Consider the following 22,936-nt stretch of genomic DNA (forward strand, 5'->3'; position numbering starts at 1 on the left):
CGAAATAAATCATCCAAAAACCTTCAAAAACACCACTTTGCAAGAGCCGGTTGTATCCTGATTACTTTGGCTTTCACTGTTCAGGAAGCTAACATATATCAGGCACAATGTCAACGTGATATCACATACATGAAAATGATGATTAACCATCTGCATAACTCAGACTCGGGTATGTTAGTTAAATACGGGTATGCATTCGACACAAGTATGGCATCCACGAGTGTCGGACAAAGGTATTTAAAGAAAGATGGAGTCCGAACACCATAGATCCTATGCACACAAAGACGGTATTAGCTGTCAAGCCCCGGAGAATAGACGCGTTCCTATAAAGAACAAAATGAAAGCAATTTGCACCAAAGTTCTCTTTTACAACTAACAGCAAAAAGTGTACTATAAAACAAACTACTTCCACCAAACAAAAGGATAAAACTTTCCAAAGCCATAGTTTGCCAGCATTGTGTTTAAACCAAAAAAAATAGCATCTTTGTGTTTAAACAAAAGGAGAACTTTCCTAAGCCATGTCATATGAGCTGTATATTTTGTTTGTTATCATGGTTCCCATAGGTGGAATCACGTTCATGATGCGACTTACAAGTTCTATTTGCACGAGACGATCTTTCATTACCTGATGATCATGTTACAGCTTTCTCCGGAAAGCGATGATTGCAACCAATTCCACAGCTTAAACCTTCACTGATTGTAGAAAGTACTTCCACATTAAACATCTCAACATGCATTTTAACGTCACTACTCGTGCATATGAAGCTGTTGGTGGCTTCCAAAAGTTGACACATTCTCTTACCAAAAATCCAAAATATGGCCTTTGCTTGATTTCAGGAGAGTCCCATTTCTGCAAAAATGTGTACACTAATGCAAGACCTCCCAGACCACCTTTGTCATTTGGCGTTCAGATCGCCTTAATTCAGAGTGCTGATGGATATCTCACCACCAACAGGAGTCAAGTCATTCATTTGATCAATATTGTAAACGAACTCACTCTTTGCAGCTCCATCACCATCATTGTCTTCACAGAAATTCTGAGATGACTCATGAGTAGAATGGCTCACATAATCTCGATCTAGAGACAATCCAGGAGTCAAGTCATTCATCTGTTCAATACTGTAAACAAGTTCGCTCTTTGCAACTCCACTATCATTGTCTTTGCATTTTTGAGATGACTCGTGAGTAGAATGGTGGCTCACATCATCTCGATCTTGAGACAATCCAGGAGTCAAGTTCATCTGTTCAATACCAAAAACGAACTCACTCTTTGCAACTCCACCATCATTGTCTTCACAGATTTTTTTAGATGATTTGTGAGTAGAATGGTGGTTCACATCATATTGATCTTGAGACAATCCAGGAGTCGAGTCTTTCATCTGTTGAATACTGCAAACAACAAACTCACTCTTTGCAGCTCCATCACCATCATTGTCTTCACAGATTTTTTTAGATGACTCACGAGTAGAGTGGTGGCTCACATCATTTTGATCTTGAGACAATCCAGGAGTCGAGTCATTCATCTGTTCAATACCATAAACGAACTCGCTCTTTGCAACTACACAATCATTGTCTTCACAGATTTTTTGAGATGACTCATGAGTAGAATGGTGGCTCACATCATCTTGATCTTGAGACAATCCAGGAGTCAAGTCATTCGTATGTTGAATACTGTAAACAAACTCACTCATTGCAGCTCCATCACCGCCATTGTCTTCACAGATTTTTTGAGATGACTCACGAGTAGAATGGTGACTCACATCGTTCCGATCTTGAGACAATCCAGGAGTCAAATCATTCATCTGTTCAATACTGTGAATGAACTCGCTCTTTGCAACTCCATCACCGTCATTGTCTTCACAGATTTTTGGAGATGGGTCATGAGTAGAATGGTGGCTCACATCATTTCGATCTTGATACAATCCATCCATCCCTGTATCTTTAGTGGTCATATCTTGCTCAACTTCAACATACATGTTCCTACAAGACATTGAAGTCGTACTTGAGACACAGTTACGTTTTGATGATTCTTTTCCACCACCAGCACTTCTTGAATCAAAAATTTTTTCCACACTAAATGGATCTGAATTTGAGCCACTTCCCGTGTCACTGTTGTTGCCTTTAACAGTAGTCTGGCACATTGCATTTTGCAATTTAACATTTTGTGATATATCCTTTTCATTAACATGGACAACAGAAACCCTAATACTTTCAGCATTTTTTTGGACAGAACATTCTGTTGAAGGTAATATTGAAAGTTGAGGAGCATCACCTGATATGCCCCTGTCAGATGACTCACTCTCACAAAAGTCTGGCCTAATCAATTTTCTCCTTTTACATTGTGCAGCTGTAGCAATCTTTTCATTCTGAGTGTCACAATGGTTTCCAGTCTTACCATCTTCAAGGTTCTTTCTCACTGCACTGCGACGTTTGAAATCGACAAAAGTAGTCTCTCCAGTTTTTTCGCAGCTATTCTCCTTGCTGAATGAGGTAGACTTCAGATTCATCTCCTTCGAGATCATAGCAGGATCGTCTTTCCTGGTGGCCTGTTTTTTATCCCCAAGGTTGGCAGCAGCAGCATTGTGCTTGACTAACGGTTTAACACTTGTCTTCTCCCAATGCTTACGCCTTTGGTGCAGCATGCCCATTACTTCATCAATTGAAGTATGCCTATCAATGTCAGCAGTGATAGGACAGGTGTCACTTTCTTTTTTACGTATCTTAGGAGGCAAACCCAAGCGAGAAAACACACTACTCCTTTTCTTCCGGCGATCAGAATTCGGATATGGAGCAGGACCCAATGAAGTAACTTCATGGTAGTCAACATTTATCGGTTCATGAACATGCAGCTGCTGCTGGCCCTCTTTGTTCTCATATTCCGCCTTACTGTATATAGCCAATCTGCCATCCTCGATTGTGCTGTTATCATTAACAAAAGATTCACCATGGGGCTGGCACTCCTTAAACATAAAACCATCAGTACCGAAGTGTGCATCATTTTTACTCTCTTGCAGTTGAAAATCATGTCTCTCTTGTAATAATGTAGGATACCTGTCACTCTCTTGCTGTTGTAAATCATGTCTGTCTTGTAATAATGTAAGATACCTGTCACTCTCTTGCTGTTCAAAATCATGTCTTTCTTGTAATAACATAGGATACCTATCAGAAAAGGTAATAGAAGGAAACTTGCTAGGTTTGGTTCTAAAAGGTGATGAATGCACACCGATCCTGCCATTATTTCTAATTTCAGAAGGAGGAACAGGTGATAAAGAGGGCTTTGGAAGGGAAAGATCTCCACAGCATTCTATTTTAGAGTATTCAGCTTCTAGGTCATGTAAATAGTCAGCCCTTTGCAGGAAAGTCCTGCTGGAGTGTTCATATGAATTAGAATAAGGCAATGTAAAGTCCCTAGAACCAGAGTTGACATCAGAGGTTACGGGTGTCCTTCTGGTCTCTAACAATGAAGGAAATGATTGATTTTTCGAAGTGCCAATGACATGACCAACAAAACTATCACAACTAGCACAGCCCTGATTAAACCCCAAAGATGAGGAGCCCCTATAATTCGGAGTAGGGACATTGGGATTATAAGGAAATGCAACACTTTGATCTTCAAGATTTATCGGATGACTAACATTGGAGTTTTGCATCTCCATTGAGGGAAGGAACATTGGAGATTGCCTAGTTGGATCATTCATGAATGAATCTGTTTCTAGAACATGTTTGCTAGAATACACCAGTGGATTAACTTTAGATTGAAAAGAACTAGGATATGCTGTTGAAATGGTTGGTGCAAAACCATCATCCTTGTAACATTTTGTTTCAAATCTATCACTCTCTGCAAACCTAACATCATGGGAAATGCTTCTGAAATTACCTGAAGAATACCCTACTGAAACTGCTTGTTGAAGGTCCATTTCAGTTTTCCATTCAGTGTCCACCCTGTCACTTGTAGCATGTTCACCAGAAACTATGTCCCCTCCAACATTACCCATAAGATCCTGAAAACACTCATTTAAGAAGGCACTAGCTTTATGCTCATACCCAAAATCAGTGCATGTTCCGAGTCTGCCATCACCAGTTGATCTGTCATCGTTATAGAAAGAGTTCCCTCTGTGAATAGTGGAAATATTTGGTTCGTGATGGTTGTCCACACCATATTCACGTGGTACTTGATTTCTCATTGGAGACCTAGCAGCTAGTTTTCCATGATTTCTCATTGGAGACCTAGCAGCTAGTTTTCCATGATTTCTCATTGGAGACTTATCAACTAGCCTTCTATTTTTACTTGTAGAGTATCCACTTTTCCTTGCAACTTTACTTTCGGTCAACCGCCGTGGAGGTGCCTTATTTTCCATCCTCTTCAAACTGAACAATGATAGAAGCCTTCGAACCTGCACATTTTAAATAAAGAGAGATTATAAATTTTTAAAGGTGGAATTTCAATTTATCAAATTGGATTTTGATAGCAAAAGGGCAAACCTGATCTTCAGAGAGTCCAAAGTTAAACTTAGTTTGGGAAAAATAGTTTTCTCTGATAGCACCACGAAATTCATTTTCAGAAAGTGGATGGCAGTACCATATAAGGGTGAATTTGACCTGGATGAAAATCTGTAAGGATTAACACCTCCAAGAACGTATCCTTCCCCATCCTACTCTGAGGGATAAAAGAACATAAAACACAATAGAAATAAATGTACCCATACCTGTGCAGGGAATCGTTTCCCTGACAAACTGAATCCACCAGGCAGAATATTCATTGCACCATCAGAGCATGCTTGAAAAACACCATACAATTCTCTCCTTTCAAATTCAAACAGGAATAGAATCATCCCAGCTTTAACCTGTTTCACAAAGTGTGACTGCGAAGATGGGAGGGCAAAAACTTTCCTTCTAAAACATTCCTCTCTTGTAGAGTAGTTCGACATGAAGATTGCACCAAACTCGGGACAACTTCCAGGAAAACCATTCTTGTTTGCATCACCCATTTTTCTCACAAGGACGGGCTGTCATTCAATCATAATAACGACAATAACAGCAACCAAATGAAGGTGTATATGTCTAACATTAACTGGTTAAAGAAACTAAATTAAAAACATAATCATTGCTTTGAGAACCAACATATTGTAGCCAAGTTCTTTTAAGGTACAAAGCATCTTCAACCAACAACATACCCCTTCCCCTCACTTTCCCCCACCTCGTCTGTTCAAATATAAGTCACAAATATCTAGATCAACTAAAATATTATATTTTGATCCAATCACCAGCAAGTTATAATTATGTGATTGATCGATTCAGAGACTTAAACAGCAACACAGTTGAATTTCTCGGATTATTACAAGCAAACACTCAAATGGATGAATAATTAGAATAATGCTAAATAAGTACTACTAATTACCAAAGCCAACAAACTAAAATCCAATGAGAATTAACAGCACAATAGAGAAACAATATAGCAGCCTTCATCTCCCCGTAATTTTTTCATTACCAAAAGAGCAAAGTCACGATTACTTCAACAATCAAAACCTACTTATCTTCATGTTTAATCTAAGCAATTTAAAGACTAAATATTCAAGTAAAATTAAACCAGAAAACTACTGCACGCACCATAACAATACCTAAATCAGCAAATCTATCAAATTATTATTATTTTCCAGAGAACACCGATCAACAAAAAATAAACTCAACAATGAGAAAATCATCATGGAAAAATAAAATCAATAACAATAAGAGAAAAAACAGGAAAGCGTAGATTAGCAGAATCACAAAAGCGCCGCGTTCATGCTATCGTTTTCAATCGGTAACTAACCCTTGGAAAATTAAATTTTCATTATATATTTCCAGAATAAACAAAAATCAAAAGAAGGAAGTTACCTAAACGGAGAAAAGGAGTACTTGGTAGAGTGTAACAATGGCGATATTTCGAATTTCAAATGGAAGTTTTGAAAACAAACACGTCGCTACGGTTTTGGAGAGAACGGCAGAAAGAGAAGAAAATAAAATCTGTTTGCCTGCAAGCGTCTCTGCCATGGTACTTATAGCTGTGCTTGGGTTGTGGCGGTTTTTTCTGGGTAGTACTCTTTAATAGTCCCTTTATTGTATTTATATTATGGATTTAGTCCATATATTTAAATTTGGTCAATTTCAATCCCTTGCTTTTTGAAATTTAAATATGATCAAAGTTCAATGACTTAAGATAATTGAATAAAAGAAAAGGTTCAAATCTAATTTATATGTAACACAAAGAATAATAAAAAAAATTTAAGATTATCTTTTAATTTGAACATCAAATTAAATATAAGAACTAATTCTTGTGTTGAAGTTAAAATAAGAGCTCATTGTTAAATGCAAAAGGTGAATAAAATTTGGTTCGATTTTAAAATATAATTTTTTAATTCGATTCGATATTAAAAAGTTTAATTCATTTTGATTTGATTCAATTTGAAAATTTCAAACTCGAATCAAGTTATAAAATATAACTCAAAAAATTTTATAATTAGTGGATTGATTTTTAAGTTTGAGTCGAGTTTCTCAACTCTATATGATATATGTATATCATATATATATATTGTATATAATTATAGAAATAACTTAAAAAAATTATGCAACCTCGTATATATTTGCAAAAGTTATGCTCAAAATCGAGATCTTAATAAATAACAATAATCTTTTAACTATGGGAATCACTTAGTTCACACTATTACAAAAATAAAACTCCATTAATACAATATTTTATACAAAAATTTATATGATTATTTCCTAATGATAGAATGATAGGACTAATATGTATATATAATCTTAACCTTCTTCCCCAACAAGAAATCTTTATAGCCTACTTCAAACATATATAGTCTGTCTTTTGCCTTCTCCACATTCAGCAACACATAAAGTAATTCTCTTTTCCTTTTCTCTCATCACAATCTTCATATTCATCATTTTTTTTCTTTCAATTTCTCTTATTCTTTTTATTCATTGTTCAGGATTTTGGATTTTTCAGAACCATGGGTGACAGTCAATATTCTTTTTCCCTCACAACTTTCAGGTAATCCCTTCATCCTTTTGATACCTACATTAATGAACTGATTCAAAATTAAATTTTGAATAAACCCATCTTTTTTGGTGTTTTTGTGTAGTCCTTCGGGGAAGCTAGTTCAGATCGAGCACGCCTTGACGGCGGTGGGTTCGGGTCAAACGTCTCTCGGAATCAAAGGTGCTTTTCTCGCCTTTCCTGTTTCTAAGTGATCTGTTTGGGGTTTTAAAATTAGTGAAATAGTGGCTAATTAGTTAAATTTTTATGCTTATAAATCAATACATCGGGTTTAATTTGATGATGGGTTTTAAACTGCAGCTGCTAATGGAGTTGTAATCGCTACAGAGAAGAAATTGCCTTCAATCTTAGTTGATGAAACCTCTGTGAGTATCTGTTTTTGATACTTTTGGATTTTTAGACTTCATTTTTGCAGTTATAATCTGTTACTGTTTTAGAATATATGAAAGGGTAACTTTGTATGTTAATTGAAGAATGAAACTGAACGGCAATTATGTTGCCTCAACTATGGTGTGATACGATCTCCGAATCAAATCGAATCTACCTTAAAACGAACTGACAGCTAATGATGCTTTATGTTTTCTTCTGGGATAAGAAATGTGGTATTTTTTTTGAAATATTTGGTGTTTGATTTCAGGTTCAGAAAATACAGTGTCTGACACCAAATATTGGAGTTGTTTATAGGTTTGATTTTCATGTCCACAAACATTTAGAAAGCTAATTTCTTTAGTCCTTTTAGTATGGGTTAATATAGAATCATATTCACCGGTTGCTAATATAACTTATATGTTTTATGTGTCTTGAACTTTTAATCCAGTTCTTTGCTGTAATATAACTTCTCTATTTTGATACATATATGCCTTTTTTCCCTTATATTTTCATACTGTTCTGCAGTGGTATGGGTCCTGATTTTCGAGTTTTGGTTCGGAAAAGTAGGAAGCAAGCTGAACAATATCATAGGTTGTATAAGGTATGGTAGGCTTTTCAATGGTAGTTGTTTTACTTAATGAACTACTTCGCCTTGTATCTGGGAATTTTTTTCCCTCAAATCACGTTATGGTCGTATTGCAGCCGTGACCTGTTGGTCAAAGTTAATCTTTTCTGTAAATTTATCTTTATAATTTTGTTCAATAACTTTACTTCCTAATTCCAACATAAAAATTTATGTGTTCTTCTACCTCGCATGATTTTCTTACATGCATGAACTTTGTTTCCAGGAACCAATTCCAGTAACACAACTTGTAAGGGAAATTGCAGCTGTTATGCAGGAGTTCACCCAGTCTGGGTAAGAATTATATCGTTATGCAAACCAAAAAAGAACTATTATTCATACCTTTTTACTTCTACTTTCAGAATTTTATAAAAGAGTTTAAGTTTCTTGGTAGTCTATTTTAAGTTTCAGGCTGTGCTTTTCTTCATGATAGCTGGTTGCCAAAAAGAAAGTGACTTCATTTTGATATATATATATATATATATATATATATATATATTTCTTAAAATGTTTTTCCTGTTAGATAAAGTTTCTTCGAATTTAAGTTTGGCCATAAGATTCTGCCTCATGTGGTGGCTGAAAGTGGAACATTTGAATGAACTTCTTTTTTTTTTTTGAGAAAATTGTAATGCTATAGATTGTTAATTTTTCACATACCTTACCACTACATTTTGGGTCGATTTGAATTTATATCCGAAAATGGAAACTGAAACACTTGCAATCCTCTGGACTCATATATCTTTTCATTTATAGTGGTGTAAGGCCTTTTGGTGTATCCCTACTGGTTGCTGGATATGATGACAATGGTCCACAATTATATCAGGTATTTCTCATAGCTGTATTGGATTGTATGAGGGAGTGCATATAATGTTTTATTGTCTTTCAGCTGTATGATTCTATAACTTTTTACTAGGTGGATCCTTCTGGTTCATATTTCTCATGGAAAGCCTCGGCAATGGGGAAGAATGTCTCAAATGCAAAAACATTTCTTGAGAAGAGGTACCTACCATAAAATCTAGTTTGTAAAACAAATTCAAAACCGAATCGACTGAAGTTTCCTCACATATGTTTTATTCATTCTGGTATATGACGAGGTTTGTAGTATATCCATCATTAGAAGTCTTAACTTTTCTTGCTACCTTCATATAGATGGTATAAGCTATGATGGCAAATAGCTATGCTTCATTTCCAGAATTAAGCTGGACTTTCTTTTACTTTACATTTCCTTGTTGAAACATTGCAAATTCAATTGATTGGTCCTTTTTTGTAGATACACTGATGATATGGAGCTCGATGATGCCGTTCATACTGCTATCTTGACTCTCAAAGAGGGGTAAGTCGAGTTAAATTTCCTCCACCTGATTATCTGTAAATTTAGAACCTCCGAAAAATGTTGGTCCGAGGTGGTTTGTAGCGATGTGCATCTTTACTAGTCTTACTTGCCACTTCTCAATTTTGCAGATTTGAAGGACAAATCTCAGGGAAAAACATTGAAATTGGGATTATTGGAACTGACAAAAAATTCAGGCAAGCCCCTGCTTCAACTCTTTCCTCCTTCCTAAGTATTTTTCCGGCATTGTGCTGATGGGAAAATAACCTTTTAGCTTTAAGAACTGCCATAAGTGATCCTTTTTGGCTTTAATGTGCATTTTTTTAATCTTGCAGGGTACTTACGCCTGCCGAAATTGATGATTATTTGGCCGAAGTCGAGTAACTTGTCTTCCTATTCGAAACTATCTACCGAGTGTTTATTTTATGTAACATTTGTGTCGAGACTTCCAATTCGATCAAATATTGTTAGTTGATCACCGGAATTGACAACAAAGAACTTTGCCAATGTCGCTTGATGCCGGAACTGAAATCAGACGAGAACTGAAATCGGACGAGTTGTAAGCTTCGGGTTCAGTTTAGTTGATTTATACGATCACTTTTAAGAGCTTTTCTCTTTGATCATCATCTATTTCTTCCAATTTGTATCAGAAGGAAGGCCATCTAAGAAAATGAAACAATGTCAGAAATTATCAAGAAAAAAAAAATTAATACACCATTAATGGTGTGTAAATAAAGAAGTCAATTCCATACCGGTAGTACATACACACAACAAACTGTAATAAACGAACAATACCATTTTCCAGGCTGGTTGCCGGAAACATCCTACACCACGTTTGCCTTCAACCAAGAATCTATAAACCCAGTTTCATATGGATAGCAGAGTAAGGGCAAGTATTTGATCAAGTCGAGTTGATTTTATAACTTAAACTTTATTTGAATTTTTTTAAAGTCAAGTCAAATTTAGTTGTTTGAGTTTTTATTTAAACATAATTATAAATATTTTTAATATTATGATATTATTTGATTTCAATTTAAACAATTTTCTATAACCGATATACATATATGTATATACATATATATTTATTTATTTTCATATATGATATACATACATAGTTAAATCACAGAAAACTATACAGGAAACAATGTAATACTCCAAACACTCATAATAATGTGCTTTATAGTTGAATCTCTCAGTTTTGAATTGTCTTAGACTTAAATCTTCTTCATGTAGGTGGTTCTTTAAGAGGACAAGGAATGGAATATGGTTCTGGTTTTGTGGATGGAGTTTTTGAATCCCATTGCTCAGCAGATTCTGGATTTTCTCCGGAAGGAGGTCGATGCCGATAGGATTTGGGGTTCAGTCGATAATCTTCCTCCCACTCATGCTACTTGGTATGATCTTATTAATGTAGCTGTTCAACTTCGTTTAAACAAAAACTGGGATCCAAAGCTTCATGGCTTGCATGACTGGGATGGGCTTATGGAGCCGCTCTAACCTAGGCTGAGGCAGGAGATCGTCGAGTATGTAGAATTCGCCAAGACGACTTATGACACTTTGATCCTTTATCAGTCTTTTGCGGAGGCTGTAGGTGTACAATCGGAATAAAGTATTTGAAGAAGTAGACGTTACTAAACATGGTTACAAGATTATACCAAGTACATTTATGCCATGTTCTATGTCGATGTACGTGGTGTAAGGATTCCAATTGGATGGGATATGTTACTGTCGGCGGTGATGCTGAGATTGCAAGAGGTCCTAGTGGCATGGTGGGGCACAGTGGCTCCGACAGAGAAGTATAGTGACCTAAGAACAAGCCTGCAGTGTTTTGGCAAGACCGATATCAAGGTCCAAAGTGGATTCCTCGGCTTCTACAACTCGAAGGGTGAGTTCACAAGCTAGAACACAAGTTGAATGCAAAAGAGCAAGTCATGGAAGAAATCCGGAGACAGGCAAGGAAGTAAGCTTGACACTTTGTGGCCATAGCCTTGGAGGTGCTTTAGCACGCCTCAATGCCTACGATGCCGCAACTTACTTCCCCGATCTCTTCATCAGCGTCATCTGCTTCGCTGCACCTAGAGTTGGTAGCATACATTTCAAAGAGAAGCTCAACAAATTGGGAATCTAAGGCACTAAGTATAGTCATCCAGCAAGACATAGTCCCGAAATCACCCGGGTTTGTTGACAACACCATTTTCAACAAATTCACAGCTATCACAGGAAGACTGAAATGGATTTACAGTTACATCATGCAATTGAAGCTTGATGTGCTCCATTCCCCCTATTTAAGGTGCGATCCTGATTATACTGGGTGTTTATCGAAGTTCCGTTGGAACACGAGAAGAGACGTTGCTTCGTTGAACAAGTCAACTGATATGTTGATAAAGGAGTTGAAGATACCCAAGTGTTGGTATGAAAGGCCATTCAAGGGATTTGTGCTGAACCAATATTGAAGCTTGATGTGCTCCATTTCTCCACTTAGCATTGAGCCCACTCAAGAGCAACATCCATTTTAAATAAATTTTGTGTTTTTTTTCTTCCTGTTGATAAGATTCTTTGAGCAATATAATTTATTGGCTTGGTTTTAACTAAAATGAATTGTTGAATTCAACATTACATGTTGACATTCTATGAATTAGCCATTGACAAATTAGTTTTCCGTAAGTTTCACGCACTAAGACGATGTTATTTTCTTTATCTTTAAAGAAGATAACATAAAGTTTTTGCCAGCAAGAAAAGTAAGAACTTTGAAGGCAATGGGCTTTGCTACCAAGTGTTCAAATGACATGAATATTCACAATACGTATACAATTCAAGCTAATAACCTACTTATCAGAAGTTATCACAGAGCAATATCTTGCACTATAAGGTTTGTTACACTTGAACCCTCTAGAGCTCACTTAATTGCACAAAAATGGGTAGAAAGCTGTGGAAAATACAAGGCTGAGGAAGGTCGTGTGCATAAATTGTTCTAACGAGCAACGAGAAGTGCCCATTGTCATCTGAAGTTGCAGCAGTGTGCCTTACCTCTCGAAAGCTTGTCCCAAAGACAAATCATCTGCCTTGGGGATTGGTAATGTGCGGTATAATAGTCTACCAAACATCCATATTGACAGAACTTCCAGCTGTGGGAGTACTGGACGGTTGTGGTCTGGTTAAATTGTTTGACCCACATTCCCATACTCACATCCTCCATCTTGAAAAGCTGCGGGTAAAAAAATAATGGGGTTGATCAAACTGAAGCAGCAGATGGGAAGACAACACTTAATAATAATATAAATTTATAACTAACCCTTAGTTTTCGATCGGCATGTTGTGAGAGAATAAACTTGGCAATATCACTGGAAATAACGTATCCAGGTCCATTGGCATAGGGAGGATAAACTTCTTCGGGCCATTCCTGTACATCAGACAATAATCCGTTAAGGAATGCTCAGTATTTAATTTAACTCTTGAAGCAACACATTCCGAGCCAGAGAGTGTAATTACTTTTTAACTTCTAAGAATGCTTCTAATACACCAAAGTTGATAGTACAGACATTTTAGAATTAAAGATGTTTTATAACAGAAATACGAAAAACCACAGCAAGCAATATCATTTTGCAGCTTCTTATGATTACACATCAAAAGCTAAACAGTTTCAGAATTCAGATACAACTTTGAGTTATGTAACTGAGAAGTCAAAAAGGAAAATGAAGTAAATGTGACATTATAATTTGAAGAAGAGACGCTGAAGGTAAATTACAAAAAAAAAGTCCAGAAAGTTCATATATATGTATATATGCATACCTCATATGTAACGGCCCACTTTCCATTTCTCAAAGGACGGTGCAGAAGGTTGAGATTGCCCATATAAAGTGACTTTTTAGGAGAGATGCCATCAATTTGTTTCAAGACAGTATCGACTCTAACAAATGTGTCATCATCACATTTCATGATGTAAGCAGCTGACACATTTTGCACCTGGATCAACAAATTTTGGAGATTTAGAATCACCATTGAAAGAAATTCAACCCAGAGAACCACATAAACCCATATTCATGTACCACAAGAACTTTAATCCATAATAATTTTTTTTTGATAGGAATTGAAGGCCTCATTAAAAACCTCCTTCTTGATTAGAGAGACTTAAAGAGAAGCTCCTTGATCAGCGGAAGGAGGAAAAGAGTGCCTTAGGATTTCATTGAACATAAGAACACCAAAATACATCCAGATATCGACCCCGTACTTAAAACAAAACACCATAAAACAACCAAAAAACACCCCCATAGCAGCAACAGTAGCTCAACCTTATATCAACCACAACAGCCTCTAAAGGACTGACCCAACTAAAAGTCTAACTCTTGACTCGGAGAGCACCAGAAAACAGAACACCTAAAAAAGAGAGAAAAATGACAGCTGACTCAAACCATAGTATCCAAAATAAAACACAGACATCCAGGAGCTTCCATCCACACGAAGAGGGCAGAAAACCAAACTATAGACTCTGGCTCCAAAGCTGGAAAAATGGAATCATAATCTGGCTCCCAGAACAGACAAATCTCCCACACATTGAACCTTCTACTGCTGCTTGATTTGGCTGTATCAGGCCATTAATTGCAGAAAATAGGACAGCCAGTCTTTCAGAAAAAGGAAATGGAAGAGAGATATACCATGAACTCACCCCAAATTCACAAATTGAAATAGTTTTAAGAACCACGAGTTCATAGCGGTCCATAAATGGCAAAATTATAATATCACCAAAATAAGCTGCCTCCTCCTTTAGCACTGCATTTACCTCCTTCCTTGGATTCTGCACTTTATTACACGAATAAGTAGAGACAAAAAGAAGTAATACAAGCAATTTGAACATTAATGCCCAGAGAAGAATGTCTTGAAAAGGACAATTACATGAGAACCAAAAAGAGTATAGATTAGATAAAAGCTACACTGGCCAGGGCCACAGACATTACAACACTTCTTTTCCATAATCTCACATTGTTATTTGTGAAGCAAACTGAACTCTATGCATAACAGTCAAGTATTTAACAAGATCTTAAAATCTATAGAAAGTTCAATGACCTTACCAGTGCAACAAAGAACCGAACTACTACATTTGAAGACTTGATGACTGAAGACTGCATCCAAGTTTTCCTAATTGCCATGCGTTCCGCGAAGTGATTGGTAGCAGAGAGAATCCCAATAAAAAGTTGAATAGGTCTTTTAGGCAAGGAAGATGCTTTCCATTTTGGTGACATTTCCAACACTCTTTGTGGGGAGAAACTTGGATGAGAGGTGGGAAGAGAGGTTGCATGAACTGAATGAACATCCACATCTCCTTTTACGGCCAGCCCTGTTGCATCTTCAAGTGAAAAACCCTGAAAATATGTTTTTTTTGTGATCTTGATGTGAGATTTCCAATGCTACAAACCATGAAAATGCGTTCTTATAGATGTTGGAAAGCACAAACGTTAATATTTAACTAAAATTAAGCAACATACTGTACGATATGCAAATGAAGTCACATGTTGACCCCCAACATTGATATGATATCCATCAATGCCAGCACGGAGAGTCAGGATAAACAGTCTGCCCTCCACGAAAGCAAATGGCCAGGTAACTTCAGGTTTCTGTTCCCGTCCAATGAATCGTCTGAACCAAGAAGTTGTCTTGGACTCTTTCGAGTCTGCAACATCATTCCGAATCCATTTTTCACATCGTCGCTGTCCATCAACTACCAAAAGTATAGGTACTTGATAAATGTCCTTTGAATTTCTCTAAACTCAAACACATACACAAATAGAAGAAATAAACTGAACAAAGTCATAAAAGTACAACATAAAGGCTCTGTCTTCCACATGCAAAATACCAAACATGAAACATGCCAATCCCTCCTATTCTTCTAGCATGTAAACACATTCGAACACAAGCACTACAAAGGTTTTCAACAGGAAAGATTATAAACCAGCTTAAATGCCGTCCTCTAATTCTCCTAGTAAGCACTTTCTAAGAAATACCGTTAAAGCATTTAAGCAAAGATTATAAGTTTTTCTAGATAATTGCAGGCTATCATCATTGATATATTAAGGAAATTTAATCCATTATGTAGCATACATGATTCAATAATTTCTGTGAAGTTCTTGTTTCTTGACCATGTAGTCACATGTATTTATCCTCGAACACAAAATCGACATAGCATGGCTTATGTTCAAACAGTTATGAACTAAAATCTTTTATACCTCCAAAATAAAAGCACGTTTAATTTCAGTTGTAAAAGGAAAAATAAATAAGAAAATGAGACAAAAACTGAAAATTGGTGGTGCTTGCTAAAATTTTACCGAGCATGTCTTCATCATCCTTGGATGGCGAACCATCGCATCTTTGAGCTTTACCCCATTGCATTCTATAGCATGTGTTGTGCTCAATGACTGGCTTGTGACTCCAATCTCCTTTCAATCGAGGATTCAAATGTAAAATCTTAGGTGGAGCTTCCCCATCCACAGACTGCAACCCTTGCAATTCAACCATAAACTGTGAAACCATCACTAAACCATTACCATTCCTCAATTTTACAAGCTGGGGTACAAACTCTTGATGGGCATGTCGAGGAGTACCAACAACAGTAATTGAAGAACCAGCTTTGAGACCACATGGAAGGAACATTAGCCCCTCTCCATTAGCCAACTCTTCTCCGTTTACAGATAACCAAGCAGGACATGACTCAGGCTTCCCATCAAGCAAAGAATTCTGTTCAATCGCCTTTCCATCAAAGGCATTCAATTCTTCCCATGCTTTCAATCCTAAACTCCAAGCCTCTTCCGCCATTCTCTCAAGCACTGACAATTCACTAGTTTTATTCATTCGAAGCAAAATCTCACCCGTTATTCGACCATATGGATGCTGAAGTGGCTTAATGGGCTTTACTCCACCTCTTCCTTCCTCCAAAGGTTCCTCAGTAGGCCTCATAGGCGCATCCTGGATTAGCTTATCCTCTAGTTTCCTGTGAAACATATCTTTATAAACAGCATTAACCAAGGGTTTACCCAAATCAGCATCATTAACATCCCCAACAACCTTCCCATCCAATCCATCATATCTATCATCTCCACTCAAAACTGCTGCTATCTCCAAGAAATATGGAAGCTTAAAAGCTATGAAGATTAAGTATAACCCTCCTAAACACAAAAACAAATGAGACAACTTGAACCTCCTCCTAGTGGGAATTTCACTTTTTACCCTCTTCATCTTACAATACTTTACAAGCCAAACTACAAAATAAACTTCATCAAACTCAAAATTCACTAAATTCTTTAAGCATGCAAAAGAAACATCAAAACAAAAGACAATATCTAGATTCACCCAAGCTTTCAAGTTCACACCTTTGTAATCCTACCAACTCCGATCAATAAAACCCTTTTTTTTCCAAACAAAGAAGCAAAGAATAACCAAACCTTGTTCCTCCAAATCTGGCAATATCGCAATGAAACAAGGTTTGGGAACCGAATTCGAACCTTTTTTAACAACGTCGAAGCCTAGCTCCTCAACATTTCGCCGGCATTCTTGATATGAGGTTCCTTTTTTGTTATGTGGTTCGATCTCGAGAAATGGGGCAAAAATTTAGAGATTACCGTGAAGGATAATGTAACATTATGAGTTCGTCAATTAATACGACTTGAAAAGGCCGAAAAATAACCAGAAAAACGGAAAACAGAAGAAACAAGAGAGATTGTTACGGAACGAACTCTTTAATGCTGGCAAAGCGTAAAACGAAAACTGTAAGTCTGTTAAGGGGAATAAGTGAAAGTTGAAGGACTTAACTGCAAAAACAAATTGAAATATGTTGAAGTGGAAGGCATGTAATGTGATATTGTTAGGACTTGGGATTAAAAAATGCGCGCGTGTTCATTATCTTTGTTGTTTAATAATTTTTTTGATTAATCTATGTCAAATACCATTCATCTTTAAGTTCGGGCTCGAAAATGCCATCGGCGTTTTAATTTTACCAATTTTAGTATGGATGTTTATGTTTCAGTGCAATTTTGCCACTCCGCCGTTAATTCGTTAACGGGACGATGACATAACATCTTTTTTCCGTGATGGCGATGACATGACATCCTCATCAAAATGGCGTCGTTTTGGCACAACCGTTTTGATGCTCAAAAATCTCAAAACGTCGTCGTTTTTTTGTTGATGAAAAATATGTTTTTATGAGACTCAAACCGTAAACCTTTATAATCCAAATCTAAATACTCAACCACAAAGCTAACTTAAGAACTTGATATAACCTTGACAAAACTATTATAAATGGCATCGCTACCACCGTCACCCTCATTATCTTCTCTTAATAACTTCACTTTGGTTACACTGCTACCACCACAGACTACAAAGAAGCCAATGGAGGCCTCGTGTGTCGATATCAAATTCTCCAACGAATTCACCGGTCACCATAAAGGTCGAAGGTGTACAAAGTTTTAGTGATATACAGGAGAGGCCTAGTCCCATATCTGTTCTTTAGCCGATATTCGCAGATGATGTTATTAGCCCCGCTAGCTTCAAATCTATTTCTGGTAGACATGAGAAATCCTTTTGTTTTTCCTTTTTCATGTTCTGCATTTGTATTTAACTTTGTTGTGCTACGTTATGGATAATGCCGATTTTTGCACTGATCTTCAGGTGAAACATCCATACAACCGCTAAGAATTCGATTCGAAGAACATGATTCATCAGCAAATCACAGTGGTAGTTTTTAAAACTTGCATGGATGATAAGGAATCAATATTGGCATAAAGGCTGTGTTGCAAGCCTCAAGTTTCGACTGGGATGAACTCTACTTTAGGTTTCTTTCTTCGGATCAGCTTCTCGACCCTCTGTTGCTTGATGAGGTAGAATACTTACCCAACCAACTTTGTCATAACAAGAAACTGCTCTTCGACTGTATTAACGAAGTTCTCATCGAGGTTTGTTCGTACTATTTTGGTTCCCCCGGCATGTCATTCGTTAAAACGAATATCCATCCTCTTCCGAACTTTAAAAATACCATTGAAGAGATTCAACAAAGATTTTATTGGCATGTGCTCCCACTGCCGCTACCTCATACTTTAGACCAGGTAGTCAGAAAAGACTTGGCCAAAACAGGAACATGGATGGATCTTTGTAGTCGGGGGTGATATCAGTATAACCAAAGTGAAGTTCTTAAGAAAAGATAATGAGGGTGACGGTGGTAGTGATGCCATTTATAATAGTTTTGTTAAGGTTATATTAAGTTCTTAAGTTAGCTGGGTGGTTGGGTATTTAGATTTGGATTCTAAAGGCTAATGGTTGAATCTCATGAAGAACATATTTTTCATCAACAAAACAACGTCGTTTTGAGCTTTTTGAGCATAAAAACGATAGTGCCAAAACGACGTCGTTTTGATGAGGGTGCCATGTCATCTCCGTCACGAAAAAAAATATGTCATGTCATCGTTCCGTTAACGGATTAACGGCGGAGTGGCAAAATTGCAATGAAACATAAACGTCTGTGCTAAAATTGGCAAAATTGAAACGTCGATGGCATTTTCGAGCCCAAGCTTAAAGATGAGTGGTATTTGACATAAATTACCCTAATTTTTTATTTCATTTAATTATGTTATATAATTTTGTTAAAGCTGATTAAATATAATGTTAGGATAGTTTAGATAATAAGTTTATTTTTCATTTTTTCAACAAAAAAAATATATTTTATACATAATATAATTTTATTATCTTTAAATTATAGGATAAAGTACACAAATGGTCTCCCGACTATAGGGCGCTACTTTATTAAATCTTTCGACTATTAAAAGGTACAAAATAGTCATTCGACTATAAGGTGTTACTTTGTTGAGTCCTCAACTATTAGAAGTTACAAAATAGTCACCTAACCATTCATATAGTCCAAATTTATCATTTTCCGTTAAAATGTGGAGATTGTCTCAACTAAATGTTAACATGTTCATTGAATGTTTGAGTTGTATTTTGTGGATCGAGTCTATGTTTACATTATGTTATTAAGTCGGTTCTTGAAACATTATGTCATCGATCCATTGATTGAAACCAACGACGGTGTCAATAGACATTATTAAAATATAATTTTATCATATTTTAGTCATTGTGTTAACGTCCAGATTAAATGGTCGTTCAATTTTTAACAAAAAAGGACAAGTTTGGAACATATGAATAGTCGAATGACTATTTTGTAACTTTTAGTAGTCGGAGACTCAACAAAGCAACACTCTATAGTTGAATAATTATTTTATAACTTTTAATAGTTAGGAGACTCAATAAAGCAATACCCTATAATCGGTGACCATTTGTGTACTTTACCTTAAATTTTAATACAATAATTGGTCGATACATGAAAATAAGATAGTATCTCCGTTCGAATTAAATCAAGATAAATTCACACGTACTTATAAGTAATATTATTCGAATATGAGTCACCTAAAGAATATAACATTATCTGATTATTGTTTTTTAGTTCTATTTTATAATAAACTTTATAAATAAAATAATTATTGAGATTAGATAAACCAACTTAATTATAAAAACAATATGTGATAAACTAAAGATAGATAAATTTTAAAATTTAAAACTATAAGATACTGATTATTGGTAAAAAATGAGTATTTTAAATTACATTTAAAAGTATAACTAAAAATAAATACAAAATATAATTCAATATAATTAGTTTTATGTTTAACTACTAAAATGAGTATTATATTTTGACCACTAAGTCATCAACATAGCTTGGTGACATGATACGTTAGTAAAATGGATTGATTTTTAATTTGACCCTAAATTTTAAACAGTACTCATTTGACCCTTTTATTTTAGGTAAAATATCATTTTGACCTCTAAATTTTAAATAAATTATCAATTTGATTGCTAAATTCAATCAAAGTCTCTCATCATTGGTCGCCACTCACCACTGTCATTGTCAGTCACCGTCAGAAGCCATCGATCGTCCTAGTTGATAATTTTGGACTCTAAAATTTTCAGTTCACTCTTTTGACCTCTTGAATGCGAATCCGATATTCAATTCGGATGATGCCCCAAACTCAACAAATATAAAAAATTATAGGACTAAAAATGATTAAATTAAAGTATATAAATTGAATCCATAATTTACACATAGTACATGGACTGATAGAAGAATTAGAGCAAATCATTATTCCAGGTTACAGATATTTAGGCTTAATTATCCGAAAAGTCCTCATAAAATAATTAAAAAATCAATTGAAACTACTGCTCGAAAAGTTAGATCAATTTAGCCCGCAATAACGCCCAAGTTACAACGACGCAGAACAAAGTCCAAATCTCCACAACGACGATGAACGCTGCAACCAGAATGTTTCCATATCCACACACTCAACCGATAGTGGCGAGTTCAATAATGACAATAATATTAAAATATGATTACAACGCATTATAACAGTCATATCATAACGATTTTCAAGGTCATCGCGATACTTAAATCGTATCCATAATTAAAAAAATATAGTTACTTTTAAGAAATAAATAACATTGCACCGTATGCAATATCGACAACCACGACAACGACCCCTTGTTGTGGAGTTTGGTTGGTGAAGGAAGGAAGATTAAGCAGGAACTAGAAAACATGAAATTCACGTACGAAATGTACCGATTTCCTTTCATATTTATGTTGTTTGCTTGAGTTTTAATCAAGCATGCAAATTATGACAGAACTGGTTTTCTTTTACGTCAAGAAAAGCGATTTATGACGCGAGTGAACACAGCATAAAGTCTCTGATGATCATTGCATGACGTATAGCCTTGAATCTGGATTATGTATTTAAGAACTTGAGCTTCCTGTTGTCTGCATGTTATGGGGAAGAAGCAGTATGTATGAAATATTATCAGCTGCCGAATCTTCTCAAGTGGTACTAGCGTACCTGTAATTGTTGTTTTTGGACATAACGTGATAGAGAAGATGGTTAATGATATGAAAATAATAAATTATGCCTCAATGGTCACTCCATTCATCTCTGCTGAGATAACTTCTACTCATTCGAAGTGGAGTCTGTCAGGCAATCAGTCAAAACCCTAACGATGATCAGTATTGTTGTGTGAATAATGTGAGAAGTCTTGTGACTCCGGCACGGTGACCGGGGGCTGCCGAACGGCGGCAGCCAAAGATAAAAGAGAAATCAGTTGCTAAAGTTTAGTGAAGAGAACAAATAAGAGGAAAATAGGGTTTTCCTAAAAGTGGAGACAAATGATTACAGAGGTTTGGGTAAATTCAACGTATATAGCCCAACACATGAGTGGCTTATATAGCCCAAACTATAACAGAAAAAAAAACGTCGGCGGCAACTAACATAAAAGTGCTCAAATACGTACAACAACAACTAACATAGTTATGAACTTGAACTTACTAATAATTTAATAACATCATAAAAGTATAAGAACCAAATTATACCAAATTAAAGTTGAAGGATTAAATTTTAGATTTTATCATAGTATAAGGACTAAAACCACAACAAACCCTTTTTGAGACATATAAATGGAGTATATGATAATTAGTTTACTGTTTGGTTGGAGACACTTTGTCACCCAAAACATGGTCAAGAAAAAGATCATAGGATTTGGTGGTCAATGTCTTGCTCCCCATTAATTATTGCTACTAATATAATCATTGATTAATGATGCTTTCAAGTTTCAAACGTCGATTACTGAGGTTGTTGTGATTAGACAGACATTAAACATGATTAAAACACAATTAACGTGTACTATATTGTCTTTCCATTAGTAGTCTAATTTTGTTTTTTGTTAATGAGCTTGTCTTATACATTAATTAAAGACTACGACACGCTTTAAGTTCAATGTTTGAAAATAGACATGGTGATTAGGGCAGCATTTCCTGTCTTAATTACATCAGTCCAAAATGCTTGACTAAGTTCAAATTTTTATCGAACTAGATCTAGTCGACTGAACTAACTGAATCGAGAATTAATAATTTAATCAATTTAATATCACCAATCGTTATCATCTGATTAATTGATAGTACGTAAAATTATATAACGTTAACAATGAGTCTTATAATTATTTTTTCGTCTCGTTGTATAAACAATGCATGTAGGTTTTTTTGTTAAAAACCCTACATGCATGCAGTATGCTTGATGGACTGAGATATTAGTAGCGAAACCTAAAGTTTCATCATTATACCCTATGACAAGGGTTGTAAATGAGACGAGACAGATCACGAGCTACTCGAGATCGATTCGATCAAGGTTCAATAAATACTCAGATCGAATGGACTCGACTCGAGCTTGAGCTCGACTCGAGTACTTAACGAACCAAAACGAGCTACTTGATATTCGACTCAAAAAGCTCGTGAGTAACTCGAAAATATAATATATTAAGATTTTATCTTTTTTTTTAAAAAAAAATATTAATAAAATTAACATTTATGTATTGATTTTTTTATAAAAATATAGTGAGATTTTCATGTATTTAAGGTTCGAGTTTGAGACTTCAATCGAGTTAAGTTAAATAAGTTTTTTTTTCTTCATTTCGAGCTTTTTCGAGCTACTCACGAGCTTCAGTT

General features: G+C 35.7%; 3 protein-coding genes and 2 pseudogenes across 7 annotated transcripts; 2 read left to right on the plus strand and 3 right to left on the minus strand.

Annotated features, from left to right (window-relative positions):
* Positions 1–458: 458 nt before the first annotated feature.
* On the minus strand, positions 459–5,110 carry LOC120205956. 5 transcript variants are annotated; one of them, XM_039205705.1, is made up of 4 exons: positions 4,707–5,110; positions 4,483–4,611; positions 4,264–4,394; positions 459–4,191 (listed from the first exon to the last, which is right to left on the minus strand). In XM_039205705.1, the coding sequence occupies exons 1-4, from the start codon at positions 4,986–4,988 to the stop codon at positions 918–920; spliced, it is 3,816 nt and encodes a 1,271-aa protein (XP_039061636.1). In that variant the 5' UTR covers positions 4,989–5,110; the 3' UTR covers positions 459–917. The 5 variants fall into 5 exon arrangements, with proteins under 5 accessions (XP_039061636.1, XP_039061634.1, XP_039061635.1 ...); XM_039205703.1 differs by having other exon boundaries at positions 459–4,227; XM_039205704.1 differs by having other exon boundaries at positions 459–3,105; positions 3,160–4,394.
* Positions 5,111–6,943: 1,833 nt separating this feature from the next.
* Positions 6,944–9,848, plus strand: LOC120205964 (proteasome subunit alpha type-2-A-like). The gene is made up of 11 exons (XM_039205713.1): positions 6,944–7,042; positions 7,134–7,210; positions 7,349–7,413; positions 7,686–7,732; positions 7,943–8,018; positions 8,266–8,333; positions 8,793–8,862; positions 8,953–9,038; positions 9,310–9,372; positions 9,501–9,566; positions 9,705–9,848. The coding sequence occupies exons 1-11, from the start codon at positions 7,002–7,004 to the stop codon at positions 9,751–9,753; spliced, it is 708 nt and encodes a 235-aa protein (XP_039061644.1). The 5' UTR covers positions 6,944–7,001; the 3' UTR covers positions 9,754–9,848.
* A 784-nt stretch (positions 9,849–10,632) lies between these two features.
* LOC120205853 lies at positions 10,633–11,822 on the plus strand (annotated as a pseudogene).
* Positions 11,823–12,105: 283 nt separating this feature from the next.
* On the minus strand, positions 12,106–17,067 carry LOC120205960 (hydroxyproline O-galactosyltransferase GALT2-like). The gene is made up of 7 exons (XM_039205710.1): positions 15,687–17,067; positions 14,850–15,082; positions 14,436–14,726; positions 14,033–14,161; positions 13,159–13,332; positions 12,662–12,769; positions 12,106–12,574 (listed from the first exon to the last, which is right to left on the minus strand). Exons 1-7 carry the CDS (start codon positions 16,591–16,593, stop codon positions 12,368–12,370), a joined length of 2,049 nt encoding a protein of 682 aa, XP_039061641.1. The 5' UTR covers positions 16,594–17,067; the 3' UTR covers positions 12,106–12,367.
* Positions 16,033–22,936, minus strand: part of LOC120205963 — a 38,907-nt pseudogene continuing 32,003 nt past the window's right edge.

This window comes from Hibiscus syriacus, unplaced genomic scaffold, assembly GCF_006381635.1.
Source record: "Hibiscus syriacus cultivar Baekdansim isolate YM2019G1 unplaced genomic scaffold, ASM638163v2 tig00013285_pilon, whole genome shotgun sequence".
Classification (NCBI taxonomy): domain Eukaryota; kingdom Viridiplantae; phylum Streptophyta; class Magnoliopsida; order Malvales; family Malvaceae; genus Hibiscus; species Hibiscus syriacus.